The 16646-nt window shown below is 35.6% G+C and overlaps 1 protein-coding gene across 1 annotated transcript in view; it reads left to right on the forward strand.

Moving 5' to 3' along the window:
* Positions 1-16217, forward strand: part of ABCA12 (ATP binding cassette subfamily A member 12) — a 180496-nt gene extending 164279 nt beyond the window's left edge. Inside the window, exons 45-54 of the mRNA XM_024763225.1 lie at positions 225-478; positions 2493-2697; positions 3590-3699; positions 3995-4136; positions 5062-5196; positions 7144-7247; positions 8814-8906; positions 12237-12342; positions 14648-14785; positions 16116-16217. Coding sequence (XP_024618993.1) covers positions 225-478; positions 2493-2697; positions 3590-3699; positions 3995-4136; positions 5062-5196; positions 7144-7247; positions 8814-8906; positions 12237-12342; positions 14648-14785; positions 16116-16217 — 1389 coding nt within the window. The remainder of the gene's footprint in view (positions 1-224; positions 479-2492; positions 2698-3589; positions 3700-3994; positions 4137-5061; positions 5197-7143; positions 7248-8813; positions 8907-12236; positions 12343-14647; positions 14786-16115) is intronic.
* The last annotated feature ends 429 nt before the right edge of the window (positions 16218-16646 follow it).

Here is a 16646-nt window from a genome sequence, read left to right on the forward strand (position 1 = left end):
TATATATATATATATATAAAATCCTTTTTGGCTTGTATTTTAGTAATAAATCTCCACCATTTGGTTATAGTAAATGTTTATATGTAAATTCAGTATGCATGTGAAACAATTGCCAATCTAGATAAGCTTCTCAGGTTTCAATATTTATCTACATCTAGTTTCAATTTTTTGTCGATTTGTTGGAAGGCTAACACTGAGCTTTATTTTTATTTCTTTTATTTCAGACTTTAGAACTTATTTCTGAAACCCTCAAGCGCATTTTCCTGATTTTCCCGCAGTTCTGTTTTGGCTATGGTTTGATTGAACTTTCTCAACAACAGTCGGTCCTGGACTTCTTAAAAGCATATGGAGTGGAGTATCCAAGTGAAACCTTTGAGATGGATAAACTAGGTGCAATGTTTGTGGCTTTGGTTTGTCAAGGAACCATGTTCTTTTTCTTGCGACTTTTAATCAATGAGTGGCTAATAAATAAACTCAGGTAAATACAATGAAAACAGTGTTTGACATCCATGACAAAACTCAATTCAAAATATTCAGAGAGGGGTCAGTAGTCTAAGCTTTTCAATTAGTAATATGGAAATGTTTTGCTCAAAAAACTTTTAAAAATTGTAGCATAATTCACAATCTACTTAATTCAGTAAATAGTTATCAAACCTTACTGTGGCTCTGCAAGTATTGTAGAGTGAGGGAGTAAAATTAAATAAGCACAATTGTTAGCCTCCAAGAGATCAAGATTCAGTGGTAGAGAGAAAATATGTACATAAACAAAAGATGTAGTCTTTGAGTTGTGTTTGGAAGGATAGAAAGTAGAAGTGGGGAAAGAGAATTGAGTATGTAGAATATTAGCAATGGATTTGGGAAAAGAAGATCGAGTAAAGTGAGGACAAAATCATCAATAAAAATACACATACCACTGACCCAACAATTCTAGGAATTTTTCCAATAGATATGCTAACACATATGCAGAATTGTGTATGTATAAAGTTATTCATCATAGCAAAACAATTCCTAATAGCAAAAGAATGAAAACAACCTAAATGTCCTTCATTTGGGAGCTGGTTAAATGAATTATATGTATAATTTATCAATGAAACACTATGCAGCCATTAGAAAGAATGATGCAGTTCACTATGTAATGTTTGGGATTACTTCTAATATTTATTAAGTGAGAAATGCAAGTTCAGAACTATAAATGAAGTATATTACAATTTGAGTTTTAAAAAAGGAATATATATTACTTATGCATACATATACATAGATTATTTCTAATTATGAGTGCCTCTGTTAAAAAGCTGTATATGGTTGAAGGAGACTTACTTTTCACTAAATATTCTTCAGTACCATTTTAATTTTAATACATGAAGTGCATGTATCACCTATTGAAAAATAAGATTTAAGTTAATAATAACGAAAGGAAAGATAAGAGCAAAGATAGAAAAATCTTGCGGCATATTTGAGAAATGAGTAATACAATTTGACTAGAGCATAGACTAAATGTAATGAAAGAGTAGGAGCTAAAGCATGGGGTTGGAAAATTATGGAGTCTACTGATTGGTTAAAAAGCGATAGCTTGGACTTTATTCAAGAAACAAATAGTAGCACATTCAAGGTTTTTGAACAGACACCAACAGGATCAAATGGTGTTTTAGGAGCTGTGATTTTTGTGGAGACAGTGCATACTGTAAGGGAAGAGTCAGAGACGCTGGACCAGTTTGAGGTTCTTGGATAAATCTGTGTGAAAAAAAAATGAAAGCCTGTGTTGGTAATAGAAAAAGACAGAAAATCATAGATGACTGGCTGTTATAAGGCATTCCCAGTGCTAGGAGTCTGACTGCGTGAGTGGATTTTGGAATGGGGATGTTTTCAAAGAAAACATCACAATTGGTATCTCTGGGGGTATCATTAAAAGAAATGGGACATTGATTTGTTGGTTTGTTGGTTTGTTTTGCTTTGGTATTCATTAGGCAAGATACTGAAGTGGGTTTGAGATTTTGTGAGTTTTCAGGACTGATAACTTTAATATATTGGCTAGATCCTAGATAAGACATTCACAGTAAAAAGACTGTAGAATAACATTCATATTGTGATGACAAAAGAAGAAATAGAGAGGATTTAAGAAAGGTGATCATTGATCATGGGCTTGTAACATGTTGAGTCTTACTAATGACTCTAGTCTCTCTGTTAGGCAGTAACTTTCAAACCCAAACTAATTTCCTTGTTACTGAAATTAAGATTCTCACTTTTAATAGTGGATCTGTAAGCATTTAAGTCATGGAAAGCAAAAGCTGTTTCCCAAATATTATAACAAATATTGTAAATAGCATCCATACTAATTTTTAAGTTATTTGAGTACCATAATGCATAAAAAATTTAAAAGAAACCTAGTATGTGATAGCACACTTTTAATGGAGTAAGAACTTATTAAAATATGTCAAAACTGAGTGGTACCATTTCAGAGTCATTGATGCAGAATCATTGGGCCCATTTTTTAGACGCTTCTTCAAAAAATTTCGTTCTCCACCTGTTATTGAGACAATAGTTGAAGATGAAGATGTGTGGGCTGAGAGGTTTAGAGTTGAGAATGGTGCAAATGAATATGACCTGGTCCAACTCCATCGTCTTACAAAGACATACCACCTTATCCACAAAAAGATTATAGCCGTAAACAACATCAGCGTTGGGATACCTGCTGGGGAGGTAAGGAAAAGTGTTTTGTTTCTAGCTATCCTTTGTATTGACATGGTTAAGTGACAAAAATCTTTATCTTTCCTTAATTTTTTTCTAGAAATATGAAAGTCAGCCTCTGAATATTTTGATGGATTCTATATATGTAATTTACATGCGTCTATGTGTTACTTACCGTGTAAGTCTTCGTTTTGGCAGGGAGGACTCACCACACAGCAAATCCTGAGCCCCCTCCCAAGTTACTATCCTCCCTGAGTGGACTTCCAGTCAAGAAGTCCATGCAGGGTGCTCTTTTCAACTCTTAGTTTCCAGGCCTCTTCAAAAGACAGCATAAAGAAATCAGTTGTCGGAAGTGAGGTGCTAGAACTGCATTCACATTCACATTCTTGCTGTTTTCACAGAAGCAATAGTAAGGCAGCTTTGAAAGGAGGAGAAGAATGCGGACATTTCCCTTTTTGCCGAGCCTGACTGCAAATTAAATGCATCAGGTTTATTCTACCACATAAAGAGATTATCGCTTCAGTAGTTTATTCAGTAAAGTTGTGGTTTTGTGTGAATAATTTGAAATCTATAAATATAATTACTTCGTCAGGTTTGCATATCTGACTTGGGTATCCCATCATGTCACACAGAGATGTGCTATAATATAGTATGTAAAACAAGTCCTATGTATATGTAAAATGTTCAGATGATTAAAGGAAAAAAAGATACTTAAGTACCTAATTGTTTTAAAAGAAAAAGTTTTATCCAGTGCCAACAAAGCACTGCAATATCCATGAGTAATTCGAGTGATTTATTTTTCTTGGTAATTTATTTCACCCAAGGAGAAGAAAAGAGATATAATAGTACCATGTCTTTGGTTTGAATTAAAGTTTACATCTTTTTTTTTTCTCCCTCAAACCAGTGCTTTGGCCTTCTTGGGGTGAATGGAGCAGGAAAGACCACCATCTTCAAGATGCTGACTGGAGACATAATTCCTACAGGCGGAAACATTCTGATCAGAAATAAGATTGGGTATGAAAACAAACGCTTCAAATTACTGAACACAATATAATTAAATGAGAAAAATAATTACAATGAACTCTATATGTTATTTTGTGGTTATATTATTAAATCCTCAGAGGAGAAACAGCTACTCGAGTGGAAATTTTTAAACCTTTAAGTATGACTATGATGGTGGGATTGTTTTTACCTCTTTTTTCCAGACTCACCAATTACGATGACCCAAATAGAGCTACCTTCCCAACATCTGGGCTAAGAGGGAAACATCTTCTGAAAGTCATTTGTGTTTTTGATTCTTTCAATTCAGGTCTCTGGCTCACGCTGACTCTGACAGCTCATTAATTGGCTACTGTCCTCAGGAAGATGCTTTGGATGACCTGGTAACCGTGGAAGAACACTTGTATTTCTATGCTAGGATACATGGAATTCCAGAAAAAGATATTAAAGAAGTGAGTATAAGTGTGAAAAACTGGTTCATTTGAAAACCATTATTATTTCTGCTTCCCACACACCCACCCTCGAGACCAAGTTGACATCTGGAAAATCAGGACATTTCTCTCCTGACAGTGATAATTGAGGCAGTATTAGCTTGATTGTGTATATCATAAATGAACCTATGAACTCGACTTTAGAAACATCTTGGCCCATGTTTGTTCGGTTGTCTTTTAAAAACTATCAAATAAAAGAATGACATTTGCCTTAGGCTCTGGATTGAGACATGTTTGGTGATGCCTGTATATCCTTTAGTGTTCAGATAAGTACTGAAACATAGAATTACCTACAAAATGCCCAAGTAAAACAGAATAGCTTCCAATTTGATTTTTTATATTTCTTTTTTTTAATTTTTTTTTTTTTTTTTTGGCTGCATTGAGTCTTCTTTGCTGTGTGCAGGCTTTCTCTAGTTGAGGTGAGCAGGGGCTATTCTTCGTTGTGGTGTGCAGGCTTCTCATTGCGGTGGCTTCTCGTTGTTGTGGAGCATCGGCTCTTGGCGCGCGGGCTTCAGTAGTTGCAGCACCTGGGATCAGTAGTTGTGGTGCGTGGGCCCCTAGAGCGCAGGCTCAGTAGTTGTGGCGCACAGGCTTAGTTGCTCCGCGGCATGTGGGATCTTCCCAGACCAGGGCTCGAACCCGTGTCCCCTGCATTGGCAGGAGGATTCTTAACCACTGTGCCACCAGGGAAGTCCCTGAACTATTAATGTTTAAGTGGACCTTTGAAAATAAACTAAAATTTATGTTGAATTTAAATGTTTTAATTTTTTCGGGAATGTATTTCTTCATTATAAAACTTTCTTTTCACAAGTAGCTCTTTTTCTGTTTAATGCTTTAAGGGTTTTGGCAAGGGAAAATCAACTTAAGTCCTCTTTTCCACCCACAGGCTGTTCATAAACTCCTTAGGAGGCTTTACCTGGAGCCCTACAAGGACAAAACTACCTCTATGTGTAGTTACGGCACAAAAAGAAAATTATCCACTGCACTGGCCTTGATAGGGAAACCTTCCATACTGTTGCTGGTAAGAGAATCATTGTGAAAAAGGCTACTACCTAATTAGAACCACATCTCCAATAGTGTGTGTAACAGTTCATTATCATTATTGCAATAAACATTTACTGGGGTCTCACTATATGCTAGTTATTTTGTAAAACACTTTACATATGTTGTCTCACTAAGGAATTTATATCAGATAATTTGTTGCCACAAAAATATGCCGTCAAAAATGTTTTTATCTGAAGCTATGGCTCAGTCGGTTTCAGAGGAAACATGGGAATAGGAAGTAGCTGAAACAAAGTCAGGATATTCAAATGAGTAAGTAAAATTATGACAGAATTTGATTCCCAGTTATTGAAGAAATCAGTTCTATTAGTAACTGATCAGGTGAACTAACACATTTTCCAACTTCTACCAAAAAGGAAATACACATTTGAGGGCAACATGCTGTGCTAAAATGTTATTTCCTTGTTGCTTCAAAGTATGAGTTACCTAGCTTGAGAAGCAATCTTGACAATATGCCATTCTACTTTATTTATCTGAATTTTTTGGAGGCAAGAAATACATGTCATGTTTATATTTTGATTAAGAGCTGAAAAATTAAGTTGATCACCTGGAAATATAAATTACAGTGGGAGTGACATAGCATTCTGCTCCCCAGGCCAAACACTGTGAAAAGTGTTTATTTCAGAGAAGTAAGCTTGCCCTTATTTTGGAAGATCCCCTTCATTCAAGGACTTCCAAACTCCAAAAGAGGCTTAATTATATGCAATAAAATCACCAGTTATAAATCATCACATTGTTCCAGAGATTAAGTAATATAGAGGATCAAATCATTTAAACTGCCCAGATAGAGTAATGCACAACCCATCTCTCTCTAATACCGGAAGCTTATAATGCATTATATCCCTGCCAATCGATGCTCATAATGGAATTCTATTGTATAAGTGTACCTTAAATTGAAGAAAACAATCCTTAGGCACCCCTGTGAGATACTAGATGTAAAGTACTTTAAAATGTTGTTAAAAGCTCTATGCAAATATTATGTATTAATGAGCTGAACTAAAATCAGGCTATGAGAGAAAGATACCGTATTTTCTCTTATATATATTTACTGTAATGCCATTGTCTTCAAAAATAGGAACAGTGACAATATAACCTTTACTGTTTCCCCAAATTAACACTCATTTCTTTCTTTAAGTTTAAATTTAACCCCTTACTATAAAAATAAACTTCTGATGATCCTATGTATATACTTTCCATTTCAGACATATGTTTTTAATTTTTACCTAACCTTGACCTATAATTTGGTTTTTTAATCATCTGTCAGGATTTATTATTGCTTGTTTAGGTTTTCCATCGCTGCATTTCTAATTTTATGTCTGAATAATTTTTCTAAACATCGTTAACTTTAAACTGTAATTTATATCTTTCTATTTGGCAATTTCTGCAAATCTTACTTTTATTTCCCCAAGGAGTATTAAATTTCAATTAATAACATAAAACTGAAAGTACACCTCAATCATATTAACAAAAACAAATCAAATTGAATTCTCTGTGCTTCACATAACATATTATCTATCACTTACAGCCACAATTCTGCCATCAGGAGCAAGGTAGCAGTCTTGCTGATGTAGCTTCAAATATATATGTGACAATATAGTATTAAATGTAAAAATTCTTGCTTTGTCAGTAATTGAAGCAGAATATTTTCCAAAGAACTATAAGAGACAAGTGTAAAGTAAGAGTACAACCTCACTGAGACACTTCTTAAAACACATTGACAATTTTAAATGATTAATTTTGAGCTTTTTGACAGCAGCAGAAAGAAGCCTATTAAGTATAAAACAAGTTAGTCACATGACATGGAAAAGTGATTTCTGTTCTAGGCAAGTGAGATGCAATGATTCATGTAAAGAACTCATCAAAATTTAATTAATTTGATAAATTCTTCTTGTAACTTTCTATTAAGGATGAGCCAAGCTCTGGGATGGATCCTAAATCAAAACGGCACCTCTGGAAGATCATTTCAGAAGAAGTACAGAATAAATGTGCCGTCATCCTCACTTCTCACAGGTAAACTGAGAGATGACACGATGTTAGGATGAGAGACGGGAAAGGTAATCCCGTGTAATATATACTGATAGTGAATTCCACGATTGGATTAAAGTATTTTATGTTCATAGTCAAAGGAGCAAGTCCGGAAGGTTTCATGGTGAGACTCCAGCTCCTGTGGTGGGACAGGGCCTAAGACATCTTTTAAGAAACAAATTTCCCATAACTTGCGGCCCTCTTAATTCAACCATGCCTCCCTATTGTCTATCACATAAAATTCAGCATTTTTCGGCTCAGTATGCAAGGCCTTTTATTATCTGGCCTCATCTAAACTTCTAGTCTTTTTTTCCTATGACACCCTCTCCTGTCTGTCAGTCTGAATGACTCGTGGTTCCGTGTACACTCACTGCCCTTTCCTATCACATGCGCTTTCTTTGGCTGTGCCTTCTACTGGAATTGATCTTTTCACAAAATCTCTCCAGATTCTAATCTTACTAGTCCTTTAAGAGCTCGTTCACAAGTCTTCTCCATGAAGTAGACCCTTCCAATCAATTAGGTAAAAAAGCTACTAAAGAATTTTCTCTGTGCCCTTCTTATAAGGTCAGCCTTATATTAAGTTCATCCTTGCGTTATAATGATCATATAGTAGAAACAGAACTAGGTATGTTTAGAATCAAGAGACTTGTTTATATCCTATATACTAGCCTTGCCCTAGCACAGTATATGTTCTGAAGCCAATCATTTAATTTCCATTAACTTTTTTTTTAACTTTTTATTTTATATTGGAGTATAGCTGATTAACAACATTGTGATAGATTCAGGTGCACAGCAAAGGGGCTCAACCATACATATACATGTATCCATTCTCCCCTGATTTCCATTAACTTTTTTTTTTTTTTTTGCGGTACGCGGGCCTCTCACAGTTGTGGCCTCTCCCGTTGCGGAGCACAGGCTCCGGACGTGCAGGCTCAGCGGCCATGGCTCACGGGCCCAGCCGCTCCGCGGCATGTGGGATCTTCCCGGACCGGGGCACGAACCCGTGTCCCCTGCATCGGCAGGCGGACTCTCAACCACTGCGCCACCAGGGAAGCCCTCCATTAACTTTTGTATTAAGTGGACAGGGTGATACCTAAGATCTCCTCCAGTTATCATCGTACATGAAATTAGAATTATATAATCAAGTACAGGTTAACTAGTTATAAACACAGAAGCATAAAAGCCAACTGAATACGGAGTATAAGGCGTAATGAAAACAGCTTAGTAGTATTTTGGGAACATTTCTTACGAAATGTAGGTCTTGAGTCAAAGTTTGAAAGAGCTTAAAAGAAATACTGTGTTTGATAGAGTGGGCTGTCCAGGTGAGAGAGATGGCCTCAAGTTTGAGAAGAAATAGTAATAAACCCTATGTGAAGATATGTAATTTACATGTTAAAAGATATTTTTGTTCTTCAAGGGAAAGGACATTTTAAGGAACTCAGATACTCAAACAGTATTTCTAAGGTGCCATAATGAAAAAAGTTAAGCTTATGCTCATGATCTTAAACCAATTTTCTGTGCCCAGAATACTGACATGATTCTGTCTTCCAGCATGGAAGAATGTGAAGCTCTCTGTACCAGGTTGGCCATTATGGTGAATGGAAGGTTCCAATGTATTGGATCATTGCAGCATATTAAGAGCAGGTGAGGAACAAATGTATTCTTTAACACATGGTAAAGGGTAATCAAATCTACCAGTGCTATACTCACCTTCAAGGATTATCACAGCAGCCCATCCTACAAAGAGTAGTGAAACTGGAATGGAGAAGTTAATCATTAATTTACCTTGAAGTTAAATTATAGTACTGAGGATTGAATTTTTTTTAATTAGTTACCCCAAAACCTGGAAGGCCTAAAAGCTAATAATAATATCATTATTATTATTATTATTCCCCAACCAAAATACTCTCAGAAAGCAGTTTCAACAGTTATCTTAGTGACAAATGACAATGAAAACACGACGATCCAAAACCTATGGGATGCAGCAAAAGCAGTTCTAAGAGGGAAGTTTATAGCTATACAAGCCTACCTCAAAAAACAAGAAAAATCTCAAATAAACAATCTAACCTGACACCTAACGGAACTAGAGAAAGAGGAACAAACAAAATCCAAAGTTAGCAGAAGGAAAGAAATAAAGACCAGAGCAGAAATAAATGAAATAGAAACAAAGAAAAGCAATAGAAAAGATCAATAAAACTAAACGCTGGTTCTTTGAGAAGATAAACAAAACTGATGAACTATTAGCCAGACTCATCAAGAAAAAGAGGGAGTGGACTCAAATCAATAAATTTAGAAATGAAAAAGGAGAAGTTACAACAGACACCGTGGAAATCCAAAGCATCCTAAGGGAATACTACAAGCAACTCTATCCAATAAAATGGATAATCTGGAAGAAATGGACAAATTCTTAGAAAGGCATAACCTTCCAAGACTGGAAAAGGAAGAAATAGAAAATATGAACAGAGCAGTCACAAGTAATGAAATTGAAACTGTGATTAAAACTCTTCCAACAAACAAAAGTCCAGGACCAGATGGCTTCACAGGTGAATTCCATCAAACATTTAGAGCAAAGCTCTTCACAGGTGACTTCTATCAAACATTTAGAGAAAAGCTAACACCCATCCTTCTCAAACTCCTCCAAAAAATTGCAGAGGAAGGAACACTCCCAAACTCATTCTACAAGGCCACCATCACCCTCATACCAAAACCAGACAAAGATACTACAAAAAAACACAGAAGCATAAAAGCCAAGGATTACAGACCAATATCACTGATGAATATAGATGCAAAAATCCTCAACAAAATACTAGCAAACAGAATCCAACAACACATTAAAAGGATCATACACCATAATCAAGTGGGATTTATCCCAGGGGTGCAAGGATTCTTTAGTATACGCAAATCAATCAATGTCATACACCATATTAACAAAGTGAAGGATACAAACCATATGATCATCTCAATAGATGCAGAAAAAGCTTTTGACAAAATTCAACACCAATTTATGATAACAACTCTCCAGAAAGTGGGCACAGAGGGAACCTACTTCAACATAATAAAGTCCGTATACGACAAACCCACAGCAAACGTCATTCTCAATGGTGAAAAACTGAAAGCATTTCCTCTAAGATCAGGAACAAGACAAGGATGTCCGCTCTCACCACTATTATTCAACAAAATTTTGGAAGTCCTAGCCATGGCAATCAGAGGAGAAAAAGAAATAAAAGGAATAGAAATTGGAAAAGAAGAAGTAAAACTGTCACTGTTTGCGGATGACATGATACTATACATAGAGAATCCTAAGTATGGAGGTTCCTTAAAAAACTAAAAATAGAATTACCATATGATCCAGCAATCCCACTACTGGGCATATACCCAGAGAAAACCATAGTTCAAAAAGACATGGCACCCCAGTGTTCATTGCTGCACTATTTACAATAGCCAGGTCACGGAAGCAACCTAAATGCCCATTGACAGACGAATGCATAAAGAAGACGTGGTACATATATACAATGGAATATTACTCAGCCATAAAATGGAACAAAATTGAGTCATTTGTTTAGATGTGGATGGATCTAGAGACTGTCATACAGAGTGAAATAAGTCAGAAAGAGAAAAACACTAATGCATGTATGTGGAACCTAGAAAAATGGTACAGATGAACCAGTTTTCAGGGCAGAAGTTGAGACACAGATGTAGAGAACAAAGGTATGGACACCAAGCGGGGAAAGCCGCGTGGGGGCAGGGATGGTGGTGTGCTGAATTGGGCGATTGGGATGACACGTGCACACTGATGTGTATAAAATTGATGACTAATAAGAATCTGCTGTATACAAAAATAAATAAAAGATAATTCAAAAATTCAAAGAAAAAAAAAAGTAAATGACAGGACTTCCCTGGTGGCGCAGTGGTTAAGAATCTGCCTGCCAATGCAGGGGACACGGGTTCGAGCCCTGGTCCGGAAAGATCCCACATGCCGCCACGCAACTAAGCCCGTGCACCACAACTACTGAGCCTGTGCTCTGGAGCCGGCGAGCCACAAATACTGAAGCCCGTGCTCCTAGAGCCCAAGCTCCGCAACAAGAGAAGCCACCGCAATGAGAAGCCCGCACACACACACACACACAAAAAAAAGTTATCTTGGTAACAAATTAGACCTTGACAAGTACATGAAGGCATCGATTTTTATCTAGAATGTTCATTTGCCATTTGAACAGGCTTTCAGCAAGCTATTTAACATTTTTACTACATTCAAAACCTTTTCACCAAAAATACATTGGGGAGATGTGTATAAATATCATACTATCGAATTAAAATTAAATGAATATTTTTATGTTTGTCCTAGTGTGTATGCGTTTATACATGTCCATGCTAATCTTCCAACATCGTGACATCACTTTATACCTTTGTCTGTACAACAGCTTGGCTTTCTTATAAGACAGTATTAACCAAGATAAGAAAAAAGGATGAAAAAGGCCTTATATGTTGTTCCCAGAGAGTCTGTTGTGACTTGTTGACAAACTCTATTTTTGGTGCAAACTGTTAGCTAGTATATTGATTTATTATTTATTTTTAAAACCCCAGTGATTTTAATCTTTACGATTGACATCAAATCTCCAATAACTTGCCTTTAAAGATTCTCTTCGCTTTAAATTGGAAAGTATGCTAGCTCCAGGAATTTACATCAATTACCAATTCATGGATGCCAAAGAAAGCCAGGATTTTGTATTTTCTTTCTAATGCAACTTTTGTCCAAAGGATCTGACTTTGTATAGTGGTAGAAATAAATAAAAAATAATAGCAGTGTACTGTTTCCAGTTTGCAACAGGCCCTGAACTTTTATAGCAAAATGATAGTCTTTATATAGGAAAAGGGGCTATCATGGTCAGCTTGGGTCCTGTTTCACTATCTAGAATTCCAAAGGAGCTATTTCAGCAAAACATAACTCATACTGTATTTTGCACTTCTTTCTAGGTTTGGACGAGGATTTACCGTCAAGGTTCACGTGAAGAATGTCAAAGTGAGCATGGAGCCCCTCACAAGGTTCATGCAACTTCACTTTCCAAAAACATACTTAAAAGTAAGAGATTGACTGGTTTTGATAGCTATAATCTAATATCGTAGTGGATGTTTGTCATTTTCAAGCTGACCATAGCTTTGTTATTCATCAATATATATTTATTAGTTCAAGAAGATACTCTGAAGCACACTTAGTATTAACAGATAAAATCTTCAAATTAGTTATATATTTTTGTAGCTACTTAAGAGTAACATAGTCCCTTTACGTACCTTTATTTCTTCCTCACAAAGGCTTTATGACCGTATTGTATTACTTTTCAGGTTGTATGCTTAACTAGATTATTAGTTACATATGTTAGGGAATTGAGGAATGACAGATACATATGACCAAGGGCATTTCTTCTAAGAAAAAGAAAAATTACGAAGTTCCAGAATGTCACAGCTAGAAGAGATTATCTCCTTTGCTTTCCTCACTTGAAAGATAAGCCCACAAAGTTTTGAGCAGAATTGCTTGGAAATCAAGTTCTTAAATCGCACACTACTTGAAACATTGCTCAATTAATTTCATCTTACATATACATATCAACAGGATGGACACACACAGATATATACATATAAATCTCACATAGTACATATTTAAATGCACTTGACAAAAAAATTATCATTGTAACATCTTTGATGTGCAGGTAATTGATATAAGATGATTATAGCAAGTGATTGTTTTTAAACGGAAGTCAGGTGTGGAATGATGAACAGAAATTGGAAAACTCAGGCTGAGGTCCAGCTCTGCCTATGTGATTTCCAGCAAGACATTTAAAGTCTCTGAGCCTCGTATTCCTATTTTACAAATACTGTTGATATCTACTTCACAAGACTGGTGTGAGAACTAAATGATAAAATGTCCACAAAGATGCTTCATAAACTGTCAGGCACCATATTAACGTGAAGTGATTTTGGAGAGCAAAATAGAGTTCATTTTTAAAAACATCTTTTATCTCTACAAAATACCTTTGCCTCAACCTCTGATTCTTATCAAAGTCCACTTTCTATCATCTAAATTAAAATCAAATTTAAAAATTAAAGGACACTTTTTTTTTCTTTTTTGCACAAACCATGTTGGTCATAGTACTTCTTCTTTCAGTGAACTTCTGGGTTGAAATCTGTGTTTATTCACTGAGTGATGAGATTACATTTGCCCTGGTCTGTTCTTCAGGGGACTAGTGCTATACAAGACAAGTGCAGTGATGATAAAAGTTTGATTACTTCCTAAGCAGACCATTCTCTACAAGTATGTGATGGTTTCTAGATCTCTAAAAGGGAAATAACCAAACAACAATTTGGGAGTAAAAATAAGTATCAATAAGATAGCCTGATTGCACTGACAGGTGTGATGTAAACACAAATCAATGAGAGGGGCTAGACAGCGAGCAAAGGATTGAGAAGAGGGGTTTCCAGTAACTCAGGTCTGGAATACCAGGCTGCAATATACAATCTTGATCTGATCAATATAGGTTACAGGGATTGTTTATGGAGTAAAAAAAACATCTTGACCAAACTAGTGTTTAGGAAAGATTATCCTAGCTACTTTGTGCCAGAACACATGAGTGTATATGGTTTCTAAGCTTCTGAAGAGGCTGTTGCAATAACTCAGATGTGGAGTGATGAGCAGCAAGTTAATAAAATTGATGGTGCAGATAGAGAGGAAAGGTTACATTTGAGAGTTATTTTAGAGGAAAAATAAATAAGATATGATAATTGATGAAATATGCAGAAAAGCAAGATGTTGAAGATACTCCAAGGAAATAAGAATAGATTACTAAATTGATGGTGATACTACAGACTAAATAAACTGAAAAGGAATTTAGAGCGAGTTAAGAAAGAATGTAGCATTATTTGAATGAGGTTTCTCATAGACAATGCTTTTGAAATCTGGCAACTATAGCCAATATAAATTGAACAGCTAATCCTTAGCCTTTTAGAACAATTTTAACATTTAAAAAAAATGAAATTTCTAAAAGTTATCTCTGAAAACGCTTATGTGAGCTAAGCGTAATCTGACATAGGCAATACCATTCCACAATATTTTTTCCTAGGCAAGACTATAATGTCTTTATAAGTGCACATGAATGTAGAATATTTTGGAATTTTCATTAGCTTTTTAATTTGTTTTCTCTTGGACATTCATAAAACTTTTTATCTCACCTTTGAAAGCTGTTAATCTCAAAACATACCCATTATTTACAATGTAACATCATTTTCAGAGGAATGAATTTCAGTACGTTTCTTAGCTCTTGGTCAAGTTATGTGTAGTCAAGTCAATATTACCTGACATTGAGAAATACATTTTTTCCCTTTGGTTCCCACAGGATCAGCACCTCAGCATGCTAGAGTATCACGTGCCGGTCACCGCAGGAGGAGTAGCAAACATTTTTGATCTGCTGGAAACCAACAAGGCTGCTTTAAATATCACAAATTTCTTAGTGAGTCAGACTACTCTGGAAGAGGTAAGCTGGATACCATGATCCATGTGCACAATGTCACATACATTATTATACATTCCGATTATTTCTTTTTAATGACATTGAATTTGTTTTTAATTGAAGCAATATCTAAACTTGCACCTGAAAAAGTTAGCTTAATTTATTTCTAAGTGCATTTGGGGATGTTAGGAAAAAATATGAAAAGAGTTAACTATTTTTAATGGAGAAAAGAAGATTTTTTTTTCCTTCTATAAGACATCTGTACCCATTAGTTATCTGTATATGTAAAGCAACAGTTATTTTCATCTATAAAACAAATAGCTGTTAACACTTTCCTTACTTTCTCCTTGGTAGGTTTCTTCAATAACATTTCTATTGATTGGCTTCCTAGATTAGGGGAGGATGGGGTTATCTAGTGAGAATTTGGTGCCAAAGCTTTAGATCTGCTAGATTCAGGCAACCAAAGTGGTAAATGCAGGATTCTTTTGTTTCATTCACATCATCTGTCTTAATTACGTTTATATTCGATAACTCGAGGCATCATGGAACATCCTTCATCACCTTTGCACTGTTTTAGTTTTATACAGTTCAACCAACCTGATATATAGAACATTTGATTGGACCTATCACTGGAATGGGTCTGAAAATGAGGCTACAGAGGCCTCTGAATCATGCTGCATCTCATGGACAATTTTTTATGGGGAGTTAAGGCAATTATGGCTTTACCAACACAGAAGATTTATCCTTTGACTTGTAACCAATTACCAGTATCATGTCTGGCACAAAGTAGACTCTCAATATTTTCTGGATGAATCTATGACTAATAGAATTTTAAACAAAGTCATAAAGGTCTGCCTGTTAAATAATAAGCTTACTGAACATAATGTTAATGTGAGCTTTGTATACAAATTTTATTTTAGTGCATTAACTGTTGAAACTAGCGACCCTCTTGAAACTAGCGACCCTCTTGAAACTAGTGAAATTTCTCTCAACATCATCATACAAACATTTGACAGGGGCTTGGTTTGGGCTCCTTGTTAAAAGATACTTGAAAGATACTGAGACAGATCAAACAGATACAAATATGTGGCTATAGATATTTAATTATAGCTTTAGATTTATATTATGATTATAAATTTATTTATAGTTGTAGATATAGATATTATTTTCAAACCCCAGATAAATTTCAATACCTAAAGGAAGGACTCCTAGTGAGAGTTTGTTTCTGTGTTTGGGCGTGCCCCTATGATATCTAGTTTTCTTCTTATTAGCTCTCCATTGTGCATACACACACACCTTATTTCTTCCTTTGGTTTACCAAGTACTAATGGCTTTATTTCCCTTGAAAAATCAGGTTTTCATCAACTTTGCCAAAGACCAAAAGTGCTATGAAACTGCCGATACCAGTAGCCAAGGTTCCACCGTAAGCACTGACTCACAAGATGACCAGCTGTAGTCTTAGTACCTCCAGCAAACTCAGTCTCAACAAATGCCAATGGCTTCATTTTGAGGAGCCGCAGAAGATACAAATTCCTCAAAATATCTTAGTTTTAAAGTATTATTCTGTATTGGAAAGTTACAATTGTGCAAGACTAGCCAGTAACTATAAATGGGAAGTTTTCTTTCTAAGGTCAGTGAATGTTTTTACTACTGAAATGAATTTCTGTCTTCTCAACACTGTGAGCATGCTAGTGTGTAAGCTGCTGACTCTTATGCAAAGGTGAAACCTCTGAAGATGAATGCCTTAATTTATTACTTTCAATAAAAAGACAGCTTAAAAGCATGGCTATTAGCAGTTGAAAGGAAAGAGTGGAGAAGAAAAGTAAGGTAGTTTGGGGCAGGTAGAATTGGGAGAGCAAACAAAATAATTTATTTTCAGAAAATA

The sequence above is a fragment of the Neophocaena asiaeorientalis genome, unplaced genomic scaffold, assembly GCF_003031525.2.
Source record: "Neophocaena asiaeorientalis asiaeorientalis breed wild unplaced genomic scaffold, Neophocaena_asiaeorientalis_V1.1 scaffold86, whole genome shotgun sequence".
In the NCBI taxonomy this organism is placed as follows: domain Eukaryota; kingdom Metazoa; phylum Chordata; class Mammalia; order Artiodactyla; family Phocoenidae; genus Neophocaena; species Neophocaena asiaeorientalis.